Below are 21,208 nucleotides of genomic sequence, written 5' to 3' on the forward strand. Positions count from 1 at the left end.
CTCAGTCCCTCTCCCCTTCAGCTGGGTGTGGGCTGGTCCAGGTGGCTCCGGCTTGGGAGAGGCTGGCACAGGATTGACCCTGATGTCACCAGCAATCCCACATGATCTAATTAAACAATCAAGAGGCGCAAAGCTGCAAACCCCTTACCCTAACCCCCCCTGTGAGCAGGAAGTGATGGGGAAGGTAAATATACACAATGTAATATATGTGCCTCTTTGAAATCTGTACACAGGATGGGCATGTAATTGTGTCATAACAAAGGTTCCTGGCATCCTGTAGTTGTGGGGGACATTATACATAGACGGACATACACGTTTTCTTTTATAGTTTTATAAAGTTTCTGAAACCTTATTGTATTCAGGTTCTGTTATTAACAAAACCATTTGATACACACTCTTAGAAACTAAAGAGTTATTCGGCTGTCCCTGTGGGAGAACCCTTTAAAGAACACGTTTGTGTTCCATGTAGAATGTGTCCAAGTAGAACCCTTTTAGGTTCCATATAGAACACTCCACTGTAGAACTCTTTCCATACATAATTCTACATGGAACCCAAAAAATGATACATGGGATAAGCATACAGAACATGCTATAATGTATTGTTTTATTGTTCTATTTAGTAAATTTGTTATTGCTATTTTGTTAATATTTCGCTATTTTGTCAATTTCTTGTCAATATTTGCTATTGTTTTTTCTGTCCCATGCACCAACCAATTTCAATTTCCTGTATGTGCAAATATACTAAAAGAATTGTGATTGTGATTCTGATAAAGCAGGTCAACAGTAACCATCCCTGATCCCTGCCGTGTCATCCTAGCCTCACTTACAGCCCAAGGGCATGGCCTGCTGCCAACATTCTCACCGTCATCCAATCGGTTGTCCTAAGCTTGCTGACGTCATACCAATCAGGTCAGAAGTGGCAACAGCTAATTATTTTGTAGCATATCATTTTGAAACTTGAATATCAATATATCAGTGTATATTTTTTGCATCAAGTCCTGTGTATTAGAACTGTAACAACTGTTACATTTCTATCTGGGTGCATATCTGGTCAATTCTAGGGAGCAACAACTGTAAAACACAGTTCATTATAACAATTCTTCTCAAGGACAAATACAATATAGACAGTACCTTTAATATCCAGTTTACTCAGAACCAAGGTGCAGTCCAAACCCTCATATCATATCACTCATGTCTATAAACTTACTTACACTGGTAAGAAAATACTAAGTATTATGTTTGTTGATTTCAAATCATACCTCACTCTGACTGGTAATGTTATATTTCTCTAACCCCTCAAATGAACAACAGAGACTATCCATGAATTACCCTTAAGAGATTAGCATGTCGGAGGTGTTTAGATAAAATTAGTTTTGATTTGATCGTCCTCCGTAAAGGACATTCATTTCCACAGCTCCTGCATTTACATAAAGTGACCAACGAACAAACCCAACACCCAGACTTGACATTTACACTTCCATACTTGTATACACTAGACTTGCATAAACAGACAGAAGACTGAACACATAAGACATTGATAGTACTACTCTATACATTGACCTTCATGTAAAAAGTGACACATTCAAAATCAACGTGTGACAGTATCCCAGTGGTCTATACTTAGAGACAGCGAGGGCCGCGGTACCCTGGTTTTGTTCTGCTGTGCACATTCAAAGTTAAACACTGCACTTGAGACGAGGAAGCTAATGATCTCCCGGATAAGCTTTCAGCTGCACTAGTTTCACCCGTAAGCCATTTTCAGGATCTGGGTTAGTCTCATCACGCCGTAGATAAGCCGCTAAGAGACGTCAGTCAGGCTTTATAACGTCAGGTGTCTACCCAGAAACCCACAGATCAGACGTGGTATAAAGGGGAGAGATCCATAGAGCCTATATCGCATTTTTGATGGGACATATGGTTCTGCTGACATTCCACCTTTGAAATACACCTGTTTCTTCAGGTATCATTGGATGGGATAGTGTATCAGTGTTATTAACGTATTTCTCGATTTTAAATAAGATATTTTGATACACTGTTTTTTTGGGGGTTTTTTTTAGATTTTTTAATTTTATTTTATTGTGAATATTTTTTTTGAGATTTTTTTTTTAAACTGTGAATTGCAGTTAAGGGAAGACTACAGCCACAAACTAAGGCTACAAAGTCACAAAACACACACATTAGATAATATTTCAACCAGGGTATTATTGCCATAAGACTATTAAGACTCCAAAAGGACTGTAATTGATTCTACTCTCATCTAATTAGTAGGGTTAAGCTTTGTTAAGTCTGCGGACGTAGGTACTTTAGGGTGATATCAGTTTTATCTGTTAAATGCTCTTCCTCTTCCCTCCCTTCCTTCCTTCCTTCCTTCCTTCCTTCCTTCCTTCCTTCCTTACTTACTTACTTACTTACTTACTTACTTCATTCCTTCCCTCATTCATCCTATATTCCTCTTGTTCTTTCTTTTTTTCTTTCTTGCTTTTGATCAATTCAGCCAAAAGGTCCATTCTTTCAATCATTATTTAACTACCGAGATCTATCAACCATCATCATGGAATGTTCCTGAGAGATGAACATGTCGTTTTTACCCAGTAGATGGCGGTATTGCGTCGTCTTCTTGGTCTGGGAAAAGCCGGAGGAAGTTGTAGCAGCAGCTGTCAGCCAATAGGATCACGCATCAGCGCCGAAGTCTCTGCGAAACAGCGAATACCATCAAAATAAAAGCCGTTTCGGAAATGCAGTCTACTGAGATTCATTTATTACTATTACTGTTGGGGTCAGGTTGTGGGATCAAAGTGCTGCAAGAAAGTACGTTTTAGTTATTTCTCTGAACATAGATTTATGAAATGTTTACTAATATTGAGCACTATTCAGATTTTCCATTACTTTTATTTTGAAATAGTCTTTGACAGGAAAATGCGACGCTTGTCTTGCTGGCGGAACTGAACACATACAGTCGTAGTAATAATCATGGCTGCCCCTAGCAGAAAGCAGGTATTGAGGCTACTGTCTCAATTTGGAGCTTTTATTTTGACCAGATTTGGTTTCTGGAACTGCTTTAGCGCGCTGATGCTCTTCGCGGAGCGGGCGGATGCAAAAAGGTAAGGACAGGGTGACGGGTGGGATGACAGGTCACCGGGCTTTGCAGACGTCGGCTCACCACTGGTACGAGGCTTGAAAGCATCACTTATCTGGCAGTGCAGAGGCTAGCTTGCTATGCTAGCTATTATAGTTTGATGAGCGACACCAGAAGAGCTCTGGAGCTTTCAACGGTCTGTGTTTACACTACCGGAGGGATATTTGGGGCTCGATTATAAGCAAAGTCTTTTAGCCAGAGCGCAACTCAGGAGAAGTTAGTTTGAATGAATTAATGAATGGCCTTGACTTGCAACTTCCTGGATTGTTAGCTTGCCATCTGGATTTAGTTATGGCTGGGGGATAGCTATTTTCGTAGTCTTCAATTATAAGATAGTGTGCCAGCGTCGTGACCCTGTAATTTATCTGGTGGATTTTCTGGATATCTTTGGAGTTTTGACTACTTTGTAGTGGCTGCGCGGTGTTGTGCTACCGTTCATTTCTCCTTGGAACAAGCTATTCCAACATCCAGTGAATGACACACAAACATCATGAAATTAAAACTTCCCACTGACTTAGAGCTGAGGTTGTGAATGCATGTGGATAGACTCTCAAATTCAGCGTTGTAATGATTTTTCCTCTTCTTTCTTTTTTTTCAGGAAGCCTGACATTCAGGTGCCCTATCTGTATGTTGACATGGGGGTAGCAGTGTTGTGTGCCAGCTTCATGTCCTTCGGGGTGAAGAGGAGGTGGTTTGCACTTGCGGCTGCAATGCAGCTGGCTGTCAGCACATACGCTTCCTATGTTGGCGAACAAGTGCACTATGGTGATTGGCTGAAGGTGAGTACAGGACTGTGAAGTCTTATGGTGGTCTTCCAGGTTGCCTACATTGCAGTTGCGCTGCTGTACGGAAGTGAAGAAGTGGAGCCTCATTAGCCCTATCAGGACGACATGGCAAACAGCCGGTCTGTGCAGCACGACTGCATTAAAAGCCTCGTTGGTAGCTGGAACACAATCCATATAAGTTCTTAAGAGAAATCCTCAGAGAATTGCCTCAGGGCTTAACTGGACTGTAATATGATCCTTTAACTGACCGTGCCTGTATCCTGTGTCTATACTTGGTTCAGTGGTTAGCGTCTGCTAAATGGCATATGTTATCTGAAACGTCCATTTTGTTGTATAAACAGTCCCACAGGAATCGAACCCACAACCTTAGCGTCGTTCACGCCCATGCTCTACGAAATGAGCCACAATAGGATCTTATTGTCCCTCCAGCCGAGAAATCCCCAGCCTGCCTATTATTTCTCTTACTGTTATCTCCCTGTGTGTGTGTGTGTGTGTGTCTGTGTCTGTCTGTCTGTGTCTGTCTGTGCCCCACAATATAAAACTGGGTGTATATCATTAATAGATATGCAGCTACACTCAAAGCTATGCTTGAAAACCTCATCATTAGGTGTTTCCAGCTTCTTTACTTCTAATAACAAAGAGGCATTTTCTCAATATCCAATGTCCCTCGTATGGCCCTGCAGGTACGGATGTATTCCAGAGCCCTGGCCATCATCGGGGGCTTCCTGGTCCTGGCCAGCGGTGCGGGGGAGGTGTACAGACAGAAACCTCGCACTAGGTCGCTGCAGTCCACTGGCCAGGTGTTCCTCGGGGTGTATCTCATCTGCGTGGTAAGGCTCTCTCCTTGACCCCATTTTCTCTCTGATCTACATAGTCTGACCTGGAAAGAAGCAATGTGCTGTGTGTGAATACCCCCCCCCCCCCCCCCCCCCCCCCCCCTATCCTTGATGAAATTGGCCTACTTTGAATTAGCCAATGCAGATGAGGAAAAAGTGAGCATAGAAAATCAGATACTGGAGTGCTACAAGTCCTGAATAACCCCCCTCCCCCCCTCCCTCCCTGTCGCTCAGTTCTTCAGTTAACCTCATTCCCAGACACTTCTGCCCAAATATGCTCGGAATGTCTGGTGGACAAATTTGTCGAACATGGTCTTCGTTTACCCAATAGAAAGTTAGGGCCATTGGCTTTACCTTGCATCAATCATTACCCCCCCCCCCCCCCCCCCCCCCCCCCGCCCCCGCCAGACACCACACGTTTCTGATTTCGGAGTCACACCTCGCAATCATGTTATTTGCTAAAAATCGAATAATGACAAATACTTTACTCAGTAATTTCACCCCCACGAAGGCCAGGTTTGATTCATTGTTATTCTATGCTTGTATGCGCTGTGCTCAGTAGTGTGGACGAGAGAAAAGTGCTTCAGTCAACACAAAGCCTTTCGGTTTATTCATACACACTGCACCTTCGGGACAGGGGCTTGAATGAGAATGTGTAAATAATATAGCAGTGAAATATTTGTGGAACTCACTGCAGTACTCCTTCCCCACCACCAGGTGTACTCGCTCCAGCACAGTAAAGAGGACAGACTGGCCTATCTGAACCACATCCCTGGAGGGGAGGTCACTCTGATGCTATTGGCGGTGTTGTTCGGGGTGTTAGCCCTCTCCTTCCTCTCTGGCTGGTATGTCCGCCTGGCAGCTCAGATCCTGGCCACCGTCCTGCCTCTCATAGTGCTCTTCATCGACGGCAACATGGGTTACTGGCACAACACAAGCCGCGTGGAGTTCTGGAACCAGATGAAACTGATAGGGCATAACGTGGGCATCTTTGGGGCTGTGTTGATCCTGGCTACAGACGGTTGAGGGAATGCTCAGGGCTTTGGTGGATGGACAATTTGGCCGAATTAGGTCCGTCAGAAGAGAGAGTGGAGGGGCTTTATGGTCTGACATGTAACGAAGCTAAGCTACTGTCTCTAAGGATTCTCAGAGGGACTGATCTACACATCCAGCAGGAGATGGTTGGGGGGTTTATACATGAATGCCATGTGGGTAGTCATTGTCATTAATTAACTGTCCAGCTTTGCTTCTGCAAAAAAAATGAACTTCAGAAATCATGAGCTCCATTTTGAGGTTGTATTTAGAGTTATGTTTACATATCTTTTTTTCCCCCTCACGAGTCTGTTTTGCTCTGAATCCTGGCACTATCAGTATTTATGTAATAAAAGATATCGCAGATTATGTCTGGCTATATGGGGAATTTACTTTTTAGGTCATACCATGGTCTAATCTTCAAATGTTTTACTACAATTCATGGGGAGATATAAAGGGAAACTTTAAAGTTGCCATATTGTGTATCATCTCTTATGAAATAAGAGAAACTACAGTCCTCACCATTTTGTATTTAATGCAGTTTTGTATCATATTTCTTTTTGTTTTATTGGCTTCCATTCCTGGCATTCCTATGAGTGTAGGCTCTGTCTTAGTGCTGAATAAACAACCACTGGTTTTGTATATTCTGTGTGTGATTATTGTCTCAATATATTACTCACTAGTTGCTGAAAAGTAATAGGAAATTGCTATGAATTTGGCTTGAAGAGCACAGATCAAATAAGACAAAATGGCTACAGTTTTCAGTGAACTGGTCGATCAGTCTCACCTCACAGGAAGGCTAATGAGGTCATAGTTCTGAGTTAATGTCACATTTCTATAACCTGAAAGCCCCCTATTACAAAACCCTCTGTCTGGCTCACCTTACCAGCCTGTCCACCACCCATCTTTCCCCTCCTTATCAATGCAGTGGGATTAAACAACTCTTTTTTCTATTGGGACTGTCATGTACTGGGTAATCTGGTCAGGCTGGTCCGTCCTGCACACAGCTGCTGGCAGATGAGAGGTGGTAGATAGACAGCTGGTGGACAAACACGACCCAAACCAATGAAAGAGGATTTATTTCTTATGAAATATATCATTGACAGGTCATGTCAGAGAACCAACATCCCCTGCCTACCTCAACAAAACTGAATAAAACGGCACTGCTTATTTACATGTCAGCTCAGCACTGTCTCTCTCTGTCTCTCTCAACCTTGCTAATTTATTTTATCCACCATTTGAGTGATACACTGATACGGAAAATGCAATCAAATTGTACAGCGTTACATGGCTATGGTAAGCATTCAGACAACGTACTGTATGGACAGTAGAGATAGGAGAATACTTGTTTTAAACGATTTATTTAACCATGCAGAAATGATTGAATCAATAACACAGAAAATATTTAATCAATTATGCAGCAGGCTGCGGTTCAGTTGAGGTTCATCAAACTGTTGCAGAGAGCTGGTCAGAAATAGCATTTGAAACATCACACCATTGTCAAACTCCTCTAAAACAGGAGTAGGGCTCCAACACATTCAAGTTGGTCACAGTGGTGACTGGTTTCCAATGACCCGCCGTAAACAAACCTCTTTCACCTTTAAAAAGAAGGTACACAAGTGGTAGCTAACGATCTGTGGCCCCATTTGGGTGCCTCTCAGTACGCAGGTCTCTAGTTTCCCCCGGGAGGATAGCTGCAGCTGCAACTGATACAAGCAGAGGGAACAGGAACAGCACACAGAACAAAGGGGGTCAGACGTCTACTTTGCATGACAATGGGCTGTGTTCCAAAATGGGTTCTTGCACTCCATCCAGAGCATATACCAAATACGGCACACGCTCGAGGTAGAGTGCAAGAAGGCATTCTGGAACACAGCCAGTGAGGGTAAGACAAGACTTAAGTGAGGATAAGATAAAATATTAAACCAGCTTCTCCCCTAACAGAGTTTTTACAGCTTCTCCCCTAACAGAGTTTTTACAGCTCTCCCCTAACAGAGTTTTTACAGCTCTCCCCTAACAGAGTTTTTACAGCTCTCCCCGCCAACCCTGTCCGCCGACCTCATCCCCCCCCCCTGCAAACACCATGCCTCATCACTAAAAAAAAAAGTTATAATAATAATACTAATAATTTTGATCAGTTCTCCTGTGACTCAGCCTCGCTCACGCTCTTCTCCCGCTGGTTTTTCTTCCGGTTGTGTTGGGCCATGACGGTGGCGCTGACCACGGTGATCATGACGGTCATGGTGATGACCAACATGGTGGCCGTCTCCGTCATGCACAGCTGACTGTCCACCCGGGCCAGAGAGACCCCGGCCAGCTTGGCCGGGTCGTGGCAGGTGATGTTCCTGTAGTCGTCCACGTGGAGGTGTCGCACCCGGAAGATCTTGCCGAAGAACCGGTGCAGGTCGCAGTCGCAGGCCCAGGGGTTGAGCGACAGCTGCAGGTGAGTGCTGGTGGTGTGCAGGTTCAGGAACACCTTGAACTTGATGCGCACCAGCTGGTTTCCCTCCAGCCCCAGCAAGGTGAGCCTCCGTAAGGGGGAGAGGGCCTCTGTGTCGATCTGGGAGATGTTGTTGTGGCTTAAGAGGAGGACCTCCAGGTCTTGCTGTCGGGTCAGCAGCTCTTCCCTCAGCGTGTTGAGCTGGTTGCCCTGCAGGTTGAGGTGGCGCAGGTGAAGCAGGCCCCTGAAGACCCCTGGTTCCACAGTCCAGATGCGGTTGTGGCTGAGGTCCAGTTTCCTCAGGTTCTCAAAGTGCTCCAGGCTGGGCCCGTCCAGGTGACCCAGCCGATTGTGATCCAGACGCAGCTCCTGGAGGGAGGGTAAGCTCTCGGAGAGGTCTGGGGGGATCCATCGCAGCTGGTTGTAGCTCAGGTCCAACCTCTCCAGAAACGACAGGGACGATAGGGCCTGAGAAACAAGAGGGTATTAGCCTTGTTTTAGCAAGCTCACCATGAGACAAGTCGTCACGACATAACGTATGCAAAGAAAGTAAGGCAATAGAGCAACGTGACAACATGGAACAACTGTACTCAACTGATACATTGTATTTCAACAGACTAAATAAATATGCGGAATAAAGGAAAGCAAAAACAAAAAAAAGGCATTTGAAACAGTTGAACCAGACAATTACTCCAGTAAGTGACTAGTATCGTATGTGACTAGTACCTTATGTGACTAGTATAGTATGTAATGGTTACCTGTGGCTGTAGAACCCGCATACTACTGTTGGCCAGTGTGAGGATCCTCAGAGACCAGAGCCCAGGGAAGGACCCGCTCTGTAGCTCCGTCAGCTCGTTCCCACTCAGGTCCAGCAGCCAGGTGCTGTGGGGGACGCTGTGGGGGACCTGAGATAGTCCACGAGACTTACAGTCCACCAGGTCAGAGTCCTTGTAGCACAGGCAGAGGTAGGGGCAGAGCCCGGGGCTCCCGGCCAATGAGATGGCCACGGGCAAGAGAGAAAGCACCGCGACAGCGAGTACGGTCATGGATTGACCGCTGTGTGGTCCCATGTGCGAGTCTGGAGGTGGAGGGTTTGTTTTTGGATCAGTCTCGGCAGCAGGCGTGGGAGTGGGTCTGGGTCGGCTTCATCTGGATCCCCAAGATGTTGTTTATCTATTCACTGTTGAGGAAAAAAGTAGACGCAGCAATTGAAGTAACATGAATGGAGACAAACAACAATGCTCATTTTTCTTCTTGTTTACTGAACTCTCTCTGCTTGGTATTATGGGAACAAAACAGCTCATATGTACACAGTTGCTCTGTCAGTGCACATACAATATTCCTGATTAAATAAGGATTTTACAGTAAGCCTAAACAGATTATCATTCAGCCTCAGTATGAGAACAGATCCAGTCAATTGGATGAGTCCCCAAAATAAGGATTCGGACTTTGTCACAAAATAACGAGTTATGTAACGTAGCCTGTGTTTGATGAGATTAAAGACCTTTGTCTGTGGGACATTCTGCTCATCATTAAGGCTTGATTCAACATCATTGAGCTGGAGCACTATACATATACCTTGAGTACATTCATGTCTAGGAATTGTACCTTTCGTTGAAGATTAACTTCTTCGCAAACATCTTCTGTGTTGATGAACACTTAAAACACAAGTGTCCTTCGATTATGTAGATCTACAGTAAGATAACGTACACATGCCTACCTTAACGAAATCCCATCTCTCCACTTCAGTTCACAAATTTGTGCCCTCTGGATTTCTTCCCTCTCAGATCCGGTACAAACAGTGGAGTGAACATTTATTTGATCAGACAACACCTGCAGATTTCCCCTCCCTGTGAATATGCCTACTACAACTGTACCATCACAGTGTGTATAATGACATTAGCTACGGTTCTTGGAAGAAGTCACCAGACGGTTAATGCTGGCAACCAGCATGAGAGAAACAAGAACCCTCATTCATTTGAATTATTAATTGAATGTGGAGGTGATTAAGGGAAACAATGGGCTGCCTGAAATCAAATACATTCTTCATGCCAAGGGTAAATAACCGGGAAATTACAGTGTGGCCTAAATGAGAGAGATACGTCTGTGATAGGCTATAATCCTACTAATGACTCCCAGCCAAAGTCTAAATGTTCTTGGCCAGGCAGCAGATCAGGCAACTAGTCAGGAGAACAATAGGTGAAACTTGTAAAACTACCAGGCCAGGGAACAATGGATACAAATTAGCCTTCAGGCTAAACGTGGTGCATTCACAGAGACACTGAATTCTCTGTGAAATAAATTCAATGAAATAAATTGACCGGGAAGCAGGCAGACATTTGCTCTATTCCTCACCTCATGACATGAAGTGAACTGGAGGAACTTTCTGTCTGGTTCTCTGCTAGTGACTGGGTTCAATGGTTGGCAGTCTCACTTAATACATATAGTGACATGACCGGTATTACTTATTGTGTGTCAAATCCATGATCATACAGTCAAATATAACCGTTACCAACAAATAAAATATTTTAAACCAATACAATATTCATTAGAGGACTGTAACCTGATATTCCTGGTGTCGGGTAAAGATGTTGAACAGGACGAGTAAATCCATCAGATCACTGAAATGGTAGAAAGTCTTGTTTTCCATAGTATAGACATCAAACTATAATCCACACAGTCCTATGCATCACAAAATGGTGTCACAACAGGCTCCAAGTAATGAACAACAATTATGAAGACCAGGTCATTTCAAGGTCACCAAGTCTTCGGCTCCGAACAAGCCTCCCACAAAGCTATTAAAATTAGTATTACAGTCAGAATTTTTGTTACTTTTATTTTAGAAAATGTCCTTTTAAAGTGTGGCATTTCAAGTCACATTTTGTTTAAAATACAGAAAATACAGACGCTTGTAGAACATGGATACAGCAAAAAGGAAACAATGACAGAAAATAAAGCTTACAAGCCTTTCTGACTGCTCTATTTTTCTCTTTTTGAAGAAATGGAATTGATGGCAAGGAAGAAAGTAGGGAGGGAGAAGAAAAGCAGTTGGAGAAAAGAGGGGGATGAAGGAGGAGAAGGAGGAGGAGGAGGGGGGGGCAGAATGAGACAAGTTAGTTAAGGAAACTATGGTTGCTTTATGGTTCATGTTTTAAATTATCTTTATAAAGTCTAATTTAAGATTTAACTCTTCCCTCTTTCTTTTTTTTTCTTTTTCTTAAATGGTTTTTTGATCTTCCGGACCCAGGGCCCTCAGCGCTCCTCATCATGGTCTCAGACACTGAGGGACAGGAATGCCGACCTCGTCTGGCAGTGGGAACGAACTGCCCGCGTTGCCTTCCCCGGCCCCCCACACTGCTGACTCAAGAAGATAAAGTGGAGTCCTTCTGTGTTTGCTGTGCTTGTGAACGTTGCATGGACTTCTGACTTTCCACATCTCTAAAATGTTTCTCAACCTGCAGTGACAGGGGCACAGAGGAGGGAAGATGGATAGGTTGAGGCGCACAACAAACTTTGCAATTCCATTTGAAGAAATCAAGCGAAAAATAAGATGTCAGACACCGAGCTATAAATCAAGTATCATGTCATAATAAATACCGCTACATTGACAGATGTAGTAGAAGCAGTACAAGTCGAGGATACTCACTATTTTGCGTACATGACTTAAAGCACTTCCCTCTTTGCCTTTGCAGTTCTCAACCTGGTAAGGCGGCGAGATTACGACGTCATCCATCACCATAATGTTCTTCTCCTGCCATTTACAGTCTTTGATGCTGGGAAGAGAACAGGTCATTAAATCACAGCCTGGAGGACTCTTCCAAGACCACAGATCAATTCATGACAAGTGTAGTTTGAGTGGAAGATCCTTTTAACTGGGCGAACACGATCAGACCCTAGGGAGTCTTTCTTTAATCATTGTGGTACAGTACATGACATGAAATCTCAATTCAAAACCGTTTCCGTTTAAAAAAAAAACTTACAATTTGACACAAAACCTTCTACAATCACTCATTGAGATTATCTCCAAGCAAAGACAAGGCCTCAGACATGTGTGAACGTCTGGTGACCTTACGGGACACCCCTCAGACATGTGTGAACGTCTGGTGACCTTACGGGACACCCCTCAGAGCCCCTGCCCATAGAGTTCACCAACAGCCATTGTGAGTGACACTTACGTTTTGTGAATAGTCTGGAATAGCTGCTGGCCATCCACAGAAACCCCAGCACTGATTGCATAGGCTTGGGACAGCTTGTCCTCCTTTTCTGACCGTGCTCGATTGGCAAGCTGCAGGAAACGTTAAGATAGTGATTATATATTAGCAATAACTTCTAGTGCCTTTGCCCTAGGTTCACTAGCATAGTTCTGAGAAGATTCGATAGGTATAAGCATGAACGTAGTAACTCCACCTTGCCCACTCTGATAGGAAAAATACCACCAGGCCTATCTTGCTTATGCCTATCCAACCCTTTCAGATATACACATGTATTTAGAGAGCAGGGCAAAGAGGTTATTTCAGGACGGGGTCACAACATAAAGACAAAGATATATCTTTATGTTAAGACATAAAGATCAGTGGTTGCTGAGACAATACAATGTTTTTCACCTCAAGTGACCCCCCTCACAGTATAGACAGGGATAGCAACAATACGAACATACCTGCCCAAAGAGGTAAAGCCAAGGAGTGAGTGGCAGAAGGGGAAAGTCTTACCTTGCTAACATTCAGTGATGCTAGAGGAGGAGGAGTCTCAGTGCGATCATTTATTATATCCACTTCAGAAACATAGGCTAAATTGATCAGGATGACGTCATTGAGGTTGGACTTGCCGCTGGAGGAAGCGCATTCTGGGAGGGGGGGGACTGAAGTCAAGGTAAACATCACAATACAGGATACAGGTAGAGGATAGGAATCCATGGCAACCCAAAATAAACACACGTTTGAATAGTGTTGGGCATTAATGACAAGGATAATCTCAGGATACGTGGACAGAGTCCACTTCTTTGGAATATATGGAATCTACATACACATAGCCTGAAAACACCTGAGCACCAAGGTATACAGAGAAGGTATACAGAGAAATAAGACTGACAACACATTGTGATTGGGACAGGTGCATTCAGAGGTCATGACGTTGACGTAGAAATGAATCATACCTCATGGCCAGCCAAACTGCTTACACCTGATCTTGCTTGAACACAGATCTCAGATCTGTACCAGTGAAGTGCATAGTAATACATGTAATAAGAGTATATGGGCTAGGGGTCAGTTTGGGACGAGGGCCTGTCAGCAGTCAGCAGTGTGTCAGTCTTCTGGAATGACAGCCAAAGCCAATGCTGCCACCTATTGTAGACACATGGGCAAACGTACCCAGGACACGGCATGCTCATGGAAAAGCCTTTAAGAGCATCCTGTATAGAGCTAGCTGTGAAGCATGACACCCAAAGCGTGACGCCAAAATCCCGGCTTTCACCGCCAACATTCCGCCACCTTGGTCCCAGCGGCAAATCCCAAAGTCAAAGATGGCGGAATGTTTGTGGTTGTTGAGTTATGATGTTCATCGCCACACAACTGGATGGATGGAGTATGAATGGCACTGAAGAGAAACATGAACTTCACCAGAGACGGTATATCCCGAACCCTTCCACAATATTCTATGGTATTCAACAACTGCAGTGAATAAAGGACTGACAGCAGTTATGACGGTCTTACTCTGGCATGGTCTCAGCTAGCCAACAACCATATCAGAGCTGGTTCTTACCGTTACAATAAACACACTGGAAGCTTCCACGCTACAAACATCAACTGTCCTCAGGTCAACTCACATAACACAATAATGCATCTGAGAAGGGGCACCTCCGGGAAAGACTGTCAAAGACAAGGTTTCCCCTTCTGTCCAGGCGCCCCACTGCTGGGTAAAACACAGTGAGACCAAGACCTACTCATGAGTGGAAGTTAAGACATCACCATCATTGCATCAGCATCACAAGTGTAGATAGATAGTACATTTAGTCTGTCCAGCTATCAACAATCAAACATACAATCAAATACGACACAGCAATGGCTTTAACCAACCGGTTAGACGCCTAAGGAGAGGAAAGGCAGTTGACTGACTGCATGATACTGATAAAGCCTAGTTAGCCAAATATACCGTGGGGTCCCACACCCAGGCTCAGCCTCAGTGAGGCTGTCAACGGCAAAAATTACAATAGCTTTTATTGTTACTATGCCTGGGCCAGTGTGTAGTAGGCTATTGAATGTGCCATAATACTGCAGTCTTCCATGGGATTAACTTCTTCTGGTTGATCAGTCATGCACAGTAGCGGCATGTTTTATATATTAGTCCAAATATAAAGCTAGCTAATAGCTAACGTTAGCTAGCTAGCTCCAACAAACAGGGTATAGCTAGCTAACGTTTGGAAAATCAGTAATCTGCCGTGAAATCTGACAGGTTTCTTGGACTTAGCAACATTCCAACATACGAATGATTATGGCATGAGCGCTAATGTAACTTGCTAACCCAGCTAGCTAGATGGAGAGGCCAATTTACGCTAAGCGCCTAAAGGTGTTAGCTAAGCTAGCTACTTATCATTGCGTGGAAATTAATGTTGAGGGGTGTCATTTGACACATCTGGCAATTAAAATGTGTAGCTAAAATCGCAGTGCATCACCTGCCTCTGTCGAAAGCAAATGGTCTTGCCAGTTGGCCATCAGTAGGACTGTCAGGCTAGCTAGCCAATATCAATAGTAGTGGATATGCCATGATGCCATACTGGGTTCTGCCAAATAGTGATCCTACTAGTCGAGGACTGGCAATGCCGTAGAATCACAACACATAAGCAATAACTACAAGCTCGAACAAACACTTCAATGACAGCAACCAATTCTAGGATAGTTGAAGGAGCCTACGAGTCTGTGGTAATCTAAACGCATCGATTAATCAGAAGCTTTAAAGGGGACAAAGATAAGCAACTCAGCTACTACTAATTACGCCTGCGCGGATCACTATTTGACATGTTTCAGTTACCCTCTTCAGGCCCTTGCACCCAAAGAGGCCAATGATACAATGGCATTCCGTAGACAGACCCAGAGAAAGGATACTCAAAGTTAACATCTTTGACTGGTAGTCGAAGGCCACCACCTCGCCTTGCAGCCGCTGGCCCAAGCAGGTGAGGCAAGAGACATGGCTCCCGACGCTGAAATACTCCCCCGGTCCAGGAGCCGCCATCTTCTCCGCCAGGAAACCGGAGCGCTAGTCTTACGTAAAACGACGTGATGTCGTCGCTGAACCGATACTGGGGCGTGTCACACCACGTTCCATCTCATGATATTCATTCATTCATTCATTCTAGGGAACTGTGAACAGTTCATACTTTCATTTTACATTTTAGAATGAGACATTTGAGGAGCTTGCAAGGACCTTGTTAGGTTTAATACTAGACAAACCGATTGGTTAAACCTGAACCATTCATCAATAAATGTGCATAATTGTGTTGCTTTATGATGAGTGTGCGCTTTCTACTTCTCTGCTAAGTATTTCGCACATGTGCTGCAGAGCAGCAGAATCCCATGTGGGTCAAAATGCATATCTGAACTGAAATGTAACCCTGAAGGGCAGTGAAACAGGAGGCTTTTGCAAAACGCGAAATGATCTACCACTAAGTAGTTTGTCCCATCTCTCCCCCTGTTGTCAGTAATGTTCTGCCGCTGTCAGAAGCTGCAGTCAGCTGGCAAAACATCATTGGAATACTTTCGCAACATTATCCTCCTATCCGAATCTCGGGCTGACACTCCATAACTTCAAAGATGGAGGCCATCCACACCCATGGTGTTTTGATGGCTGAAACACTTCAGGAAACAACGAAGAGCCATGAGAAACTGTGGTTGACTGTCACTCACATGGGGGACCCCAAGGCTGCCTTCCTTCTCATTTTCCCCATGACATACTTTCTCAGTCGGCGAACTGGATTTGCTGTTGTCTGGGTGGCTGCTGTTACAGAGTGGCTAAATTTGGTGTTCAAATGGTAAGAACGGCGTTTCCTTTTTATCCGATGTGATTGTAAAATAATACCATTCAATTATGTCATTTTTAGCCACAGGGATTTGGTCCCGTCTGTCATTGCCATTGGACACAACACTCACAGTTTAATCCACAATCACTTGTTGACAAATTAAATTTACATTCTTCAAAGCAGAAAATGATTTAGGGACATCTAAATGCATATATCTTTAATATTTTAATGACTTCCGGTGTCAGACAACAGATACGTCCGACTCTGTTTATAGTCCCACCATGAAACAACCGTTGGAACCTTTCCAGGTGGAATAGAAATGAATGGCATGAATGGCAGAAATGAATGGCATGCAGAGTATGTAAAGTGAAACCAGTCAAAACAGTTTGACCTTTTGTTCAGTGTGACTCTAGTCTCTGTCTCTGTCTCTGTCTCTGTACAGGATGCTCTTTGGGGAGAGGCCATACTGGTGGATTGGAGAATCAGGTTTGTTTGAGAAAAACCCACCCAAGGTCCATCAGTTCGCTACCACTTGTGAAACAGGTCCAGGTTAGTAGCTCATAAACCTTTTCACATGCAGCTTCTAAGTATTTCATAATGTGGGCAAAGGAAATGTCATTACTAACAGACCTGTGTGAGCACATAAACACACCTTATTTTTGGTTAATGTTTTATTTTTAAAATTTAAAATAAGTCCATTTAAAAAAGAAAACACAAACTTTGTCCAAAACAATATCCAAACATCACAAATGACAAACGAACTATGCAAATAAAACCAGAGAGACACACAAAAAAGTACATCATACTAATTAAGTCAAGTAATAGTAATCTCACTATAATCAGAAATGGCCTACATTAAAAGAGGCTTTGCTATAATCCGTAGGTAGTCCGTCCGGGCATGCCATGGTGACAGCTGCAGTCTGGTGGGTTATGGCTTCCACCCTGGGTTCACTTCTGTACTCCCGCACGCGCAGGTCTGACCACTCAATCAAGTACATCACCACAATGAAACATTGGGTTAGGGTTACTACTGTCCATTTGTGTTCATTCTCTCCCCCTCTATCTCCGTCTATGTAAGTGTGCTGATATCAGCAGTTCCGTACCTGCTGTACCTGGTGATGTTGGTGGCGGTTGGACTCTCACGCGTCTTCATCCTGGCTCACTTTCCCCATCAGGTCATTGTTGGGTCATTGACAGGTTAGTATGGCCCTCACGTACTCTGAGGATGTCACTAGAAATCAAACAATCCAGCACGTTCTCTCCTCCTTCAAATGGTCCTCTGTGGCTCAGTTGGTGGAGCGTGGCGCAAACAACGCTTAGGTTGTGGGTTTGATTCCTGCTGGGAATGTACTGTCAATGAGAAGAGCATTTGGAAAAGTGACGTTGTGAAATACTGTTTAATCTCAATTTTTTAAAGTGTGGTTTTAGTTAAAACATATATAACTGGTATAACCGACTGTAAATTAGACTCCATCTCTCTGACAAGACTTGATGTTTCGGATTAAAAGGGTCATCTTAGTGAGTGTTCCCCTTTTCTTTATCACAGGATTCATTCTGGGAGTCATTCTGAGCCGTAGCGTCCCAGAAGAGCGCCACCTGCTGTTCTATGTGTACTCCAGCATTTGTCTGCTCCTCAGCGCTTTCCTGTTCCACGGTGGGCTACAGAGGTTAGGGATCGACCTGTCCTGGTAAGTCTAGCCCCTTGTAATCCTGATCATGAGGGGAAATCGAGATTTGTGATTAGGTTTGTTTCGTAGCCTGGTCTCATTGTCTAGGCTACATAATGTCTTGCTAGTTTGCGTCAATTCAGTTGGTAATGTAATTTCTGAATATCCATGTGTTACTAAATGATGAAATACATAATTGCATATAACATGAGTTGTTTCCAAAATTCACATGTTCCTCAGGTCTATCACATTAGCTAAGAAGTGGTGCTCCCACTCGGAGTGGATCCGTCTGGACACAGCTCCATTCTCCTCTCTCACACGGGACTGTGGAGCCATTCTGGGCCTGGGACTCGCCCAGTACTGGAAGCCTGGAGGGTACACTCTCCCCCTGGCTCCGCGTGCCCTGTGCCTGGCTCTCTCCTCCCTGGCTCTTTACCATGTCCACCGGCTGCCTCTACCCATCCAACCACAGCCTCTGTTCTACGGACTCTTCTTTCTCAAATTCACCATAGTCCCCCAGGTGGTCATGGTCTACGTGCCAGGTTTGGTTCATCTCCTCACAGACAAAAAGAAGAAGGACTGAAGCATTGATCCATCTGAGCACCGGCTTTGGACACTGATAAGAAAATGGCTACTCTGTATACCCTCAAAGAAAATGCTGGTTTGATTTTTCATGGACTCTCCTATTCAAGTGCAGGGGGATCATAGAGAAGACTGACAGCGAATGAATATCGAATATTTCTTCGGAAATTGTGACTGAAATCGAATGACTCCCTTCTCCACCACCATTTTTCCGTTGATGCTTTTGGGCATAACATCTTAAGATTGTGTCATGCTGTTTACATTAAATGCCATTGTATTGTCTTAGTACCGATGACACATCATAAAGTGCAAATATTTATTATGTGTTCTGAATTGCCTATATCTTTACTATGTTTCTCAATGATCTCCAATACTGACACACTGTCACCTCTAAATATGTATACAGTCTTAAGGATAGTATCTACCTTTGCTCAGTTACAATGTACGTTTTGTTGACAACCCCTTGAAGATAACGTTTGTCTTTGTAATTCTATGTAAACAGTGCCACCATATGGTCAAACCAATGTAGTTCACAACGGTCACAATCTGCAGGGGTGTATGCAGGGGTGTACTGTCGCATATTCCTGAAATGTATGCTTCGCAGGGAACATTAAAAGACTGTGTGTGTGTGTGTGGGGGGGGTAGGTGGACCTCAACAAATGGAGGTGTTTCTGTGTACAGCTATTCACCTGCAAGGCAAATGTAAAGAAATGACATGCGGTTTGTTGTCGTTTTTCAGTTGTAACCATTTATAAATACTTTTTTTTCTTTTTTTCTTCAATACATACTGTAGGTATACTGTACAGATTACAATCAGTTATCGTGAGATAAAAACACATTCTTTTTTATTGTTTTTAATTCACCTTTTGTCACAGCGCTCTGAAAGCTCACATTTACAGACAAGAGAACTCTGCCCAGCAAGCAAATACATTTAAATTAAATAAAACAATAAAAAAAAAAGAACCCTTCAGAGTTGTACGTTGGTCTGGCGAGGTTGGAGAGAAAGAATAAGGAATATTTCAAGGACAATATTTTCCCATTTCTAATCCCGAATCCCAAATGTATATCACATACCAGAATCAGGACACTGTATATACGGTTAGCGTTTCTGTTTGAGCTGATGGGTGAAGAAATCATAGAACATGCATAAGACTATTTACAGCAAACTAATATACATTGAAAGTTTGAAAACAAACACCCCAAAAGTTCACTCAATGTCCTTTTCAAAGAATATCACAATTCATACCTTCATAGTCAGGACTGAACTGTTAGGCACCTCTATTCTTGCAGGATAAATTGGGGAGGGTCAAAGGTTGTTATAGCAGTTAATTTGATTACCAGTTCTCTCAAGGTTATTACCAGGTTTTCAGATACCCAATCCAGAGTTTACAGTCAAACACAGCTGTCCAGTCCCCTCAGAAACTGCCTTGTTTTTGTCCAAATGATGATAGGTTGCAGTGTGGGTTGATAACTATTAGAATCACCTCTCAGATGTCCATACAGTGTTGCCAGCTGTGGAATGGACAAGGACATTCAATTTTACAACAGCACTTTCATACACCCATCTCTCATTCCAGTGCACTGTTTTCATCCCCCCCTGGTAAATACAAAAATATCTACATCTTGAATAGAGCTTTTCAGCTTTTAAACTGTCTCTTTGAAGCATACTTTACAATTAAATTCTGTTGAATTTAAAACTATGTGCTTAACCACTGGCTAGGCCTGACTGATTTGGCCAGTCAACAGCTTACACACACTGAACACTGAACAGTAGCTCTAAGAACATGTGGCATCTGACCACACTGACGGTGGCTCATCCAGGTCAAACATAACGCAAGCCATTTGTAAGAGACCTGCCTTGGTGAGAGTCAAGGATTGGGTTGAGGCAGAGGGGGATATTTTGGCCAGTATTTACAGCAGATACAACTTGTGCTATAAAGTCTATACATCTTCATACGTTTAAAAACATTAGTTTGCTTTTCATATTGTCATTCATCACTGCTTGGTAAATCAGACGTTCCTATGACGACGAGTCACTGATAATAATCCAGTTTCATTGGTCAGAGAAGCCCCACCTGACCCACCAAACATCCACTTCCTCCAAATTCAGTGACAATCATAACAACAAAGTAATTAAAATACATAAAGTGCACCCTTAGTTAAGAACTTCACAGGCATTTAGTGCAGAGATGGTTGAATAATAAAAACCCAGTAAAAAACTAAGGAAGAAATAAAAGGCCAAACCAATACAAACACAGTTGTAACAGTGGGTTGAATGTCTGCATACAATAACTTGTAGTTGCAGCAGAAACCTTAACGTTATTTTTCATTTGATCATAATACTGTATCCTTTTCTATATTACCAGAACATGTAGAATGGGGACATCTCCAAACTTTGGCATTTGTATGACCTTCCCTGCTATGTATAATCAAACAAACGATGATAGTTCACAGGGACCCTAATACATTAATGATAACAACAAGTTATACTAATGTAGCTATGAACACATGAGTATTGCACACTTGGTATCAGATTATCAACAACTAATGCAGTTCCTTGTGCTCTCAGAATCATACCCCTTTGATATCTGCAAAGCTTTCCTCCTATTAGCTTGACACGAGAAACTCTAGTGTAGAATTTACAAGCACACACTTGCATACATACTGTATTCAAGGTTGTTTGTTTGTTGGGGACTAGCTTAAACTGTAAGAGATGCATTGA

General features: G+C 43.4%; 4 protein-coding genes across 4 annotated transcripts; 2 read left to right on the forward strand and 2 right to left on the reverse strand.

Annotated features, from left to right (window-relative positions):
* Nucleotides 1–2,969: 2,969 nt before the first annotated feature.
* On the forward strand, nt 2,970–6,431 carry tmem101 (transmembrane protein 101). Its single transcript, XM_083688089.1, has 4 exons — nt 2,970–3,101; nt 3,735–3,915; nt 4,605–4,751; nt 5,475–6,431. Exons 1-4 carry the CDS (start codon nt 2,971–2,973, stop codon nt 5,781–5,783), a joined length of 768 nt encoding a protein of 255 aa, XP_083544215.1. The 5' UTR covers nt 2,970; the 3' UTR covers nt 5,784–6,431.
* A 905-nt stretch (nt 6,432–7,336) lies between these two features.
* Nucleotides 7,337–9,299, reverse strand: LOC310817158 (uncharacterized protein; the record flags this gene model as incomplete). The annotated part of the gene is made up of 3 exons (XM_083687595.1): nt 7,337–7,495; nt 7,954–8,697; nt 8,988–9,299. The coding sequence occupies 3 exons, from the start codon at nt 9,297–9,299 to the stop codon at nt 7,337–7,339; spliced, it is 1,215 nt and encodes a 404-aa protein (XP_083543721.1).
* Nucleotides 9,300–11,424: 2,125 nt separating this feature from the next.
* Nucleotides 11,425–15,468, reverse strand: lsm12b (LSM12 homolog b). The gene is made up of 5 exons (XM_083688148.1): nt 15,327–15,468; nt 12,939–13,072; nt 12,405–12,514; nt 11,876–12,002; nt 11,425–11,684 (listed from the first exon to the last, which is right to left on the reverse strand). The coding sequence occupies exons 1-5, from the start codon at nt 15,451–15,453 to the stop codon at nt 11,592–11,594; spliced, it is 591 nt and encodes a 196-aa protein (XP_083544274.1). The 5' UTR covers nt 15,454–15,468; the 3' UTR covers nt 11,425–11,591.
* Nucleotides 15,469–15,946: 478 nt separating this feature from the next.
* Nucleotides 15,947–20,723, forward strand: g6pc3 (glucose-6-phosphatase catalytic subunit 3). Its single transcript, XM_083687726.1, has 6 exons — nt 15,947–16,249; nt 16,680–16,786; nt 17,121–17,211; nt 17,316–17,434; nt 17,784–17,925; nt 18,145–20,723. The coding sequence occupies exons 1-6, from the start codon at nt 16,032–16,034 to the stop codon at nt 18,485–18,487; spliced, it is 1,020 nt and encodes a 339-aa protein (XP_083543852.1). The 5' UTR covers nt 15,947–16,031; the 3' UTR covers nt 18,488–20,723.
* The last annotated feature ends 485 nt before the right edge of the window (nt 20,724–21,208 follow it).

Source organism: Argentina silus, assembly GCF_951799395.1.
Source record: "Argentina silus genome assembly, chromosome: 16".
In the NCBI taxonomy this organism is placed as follows: domain Eukaryota; kingdom Metazoa; phylum Chordata; class Actinopteri; order Argentiniformes; family Argentinidae; genus Argentina; species Argentina silus.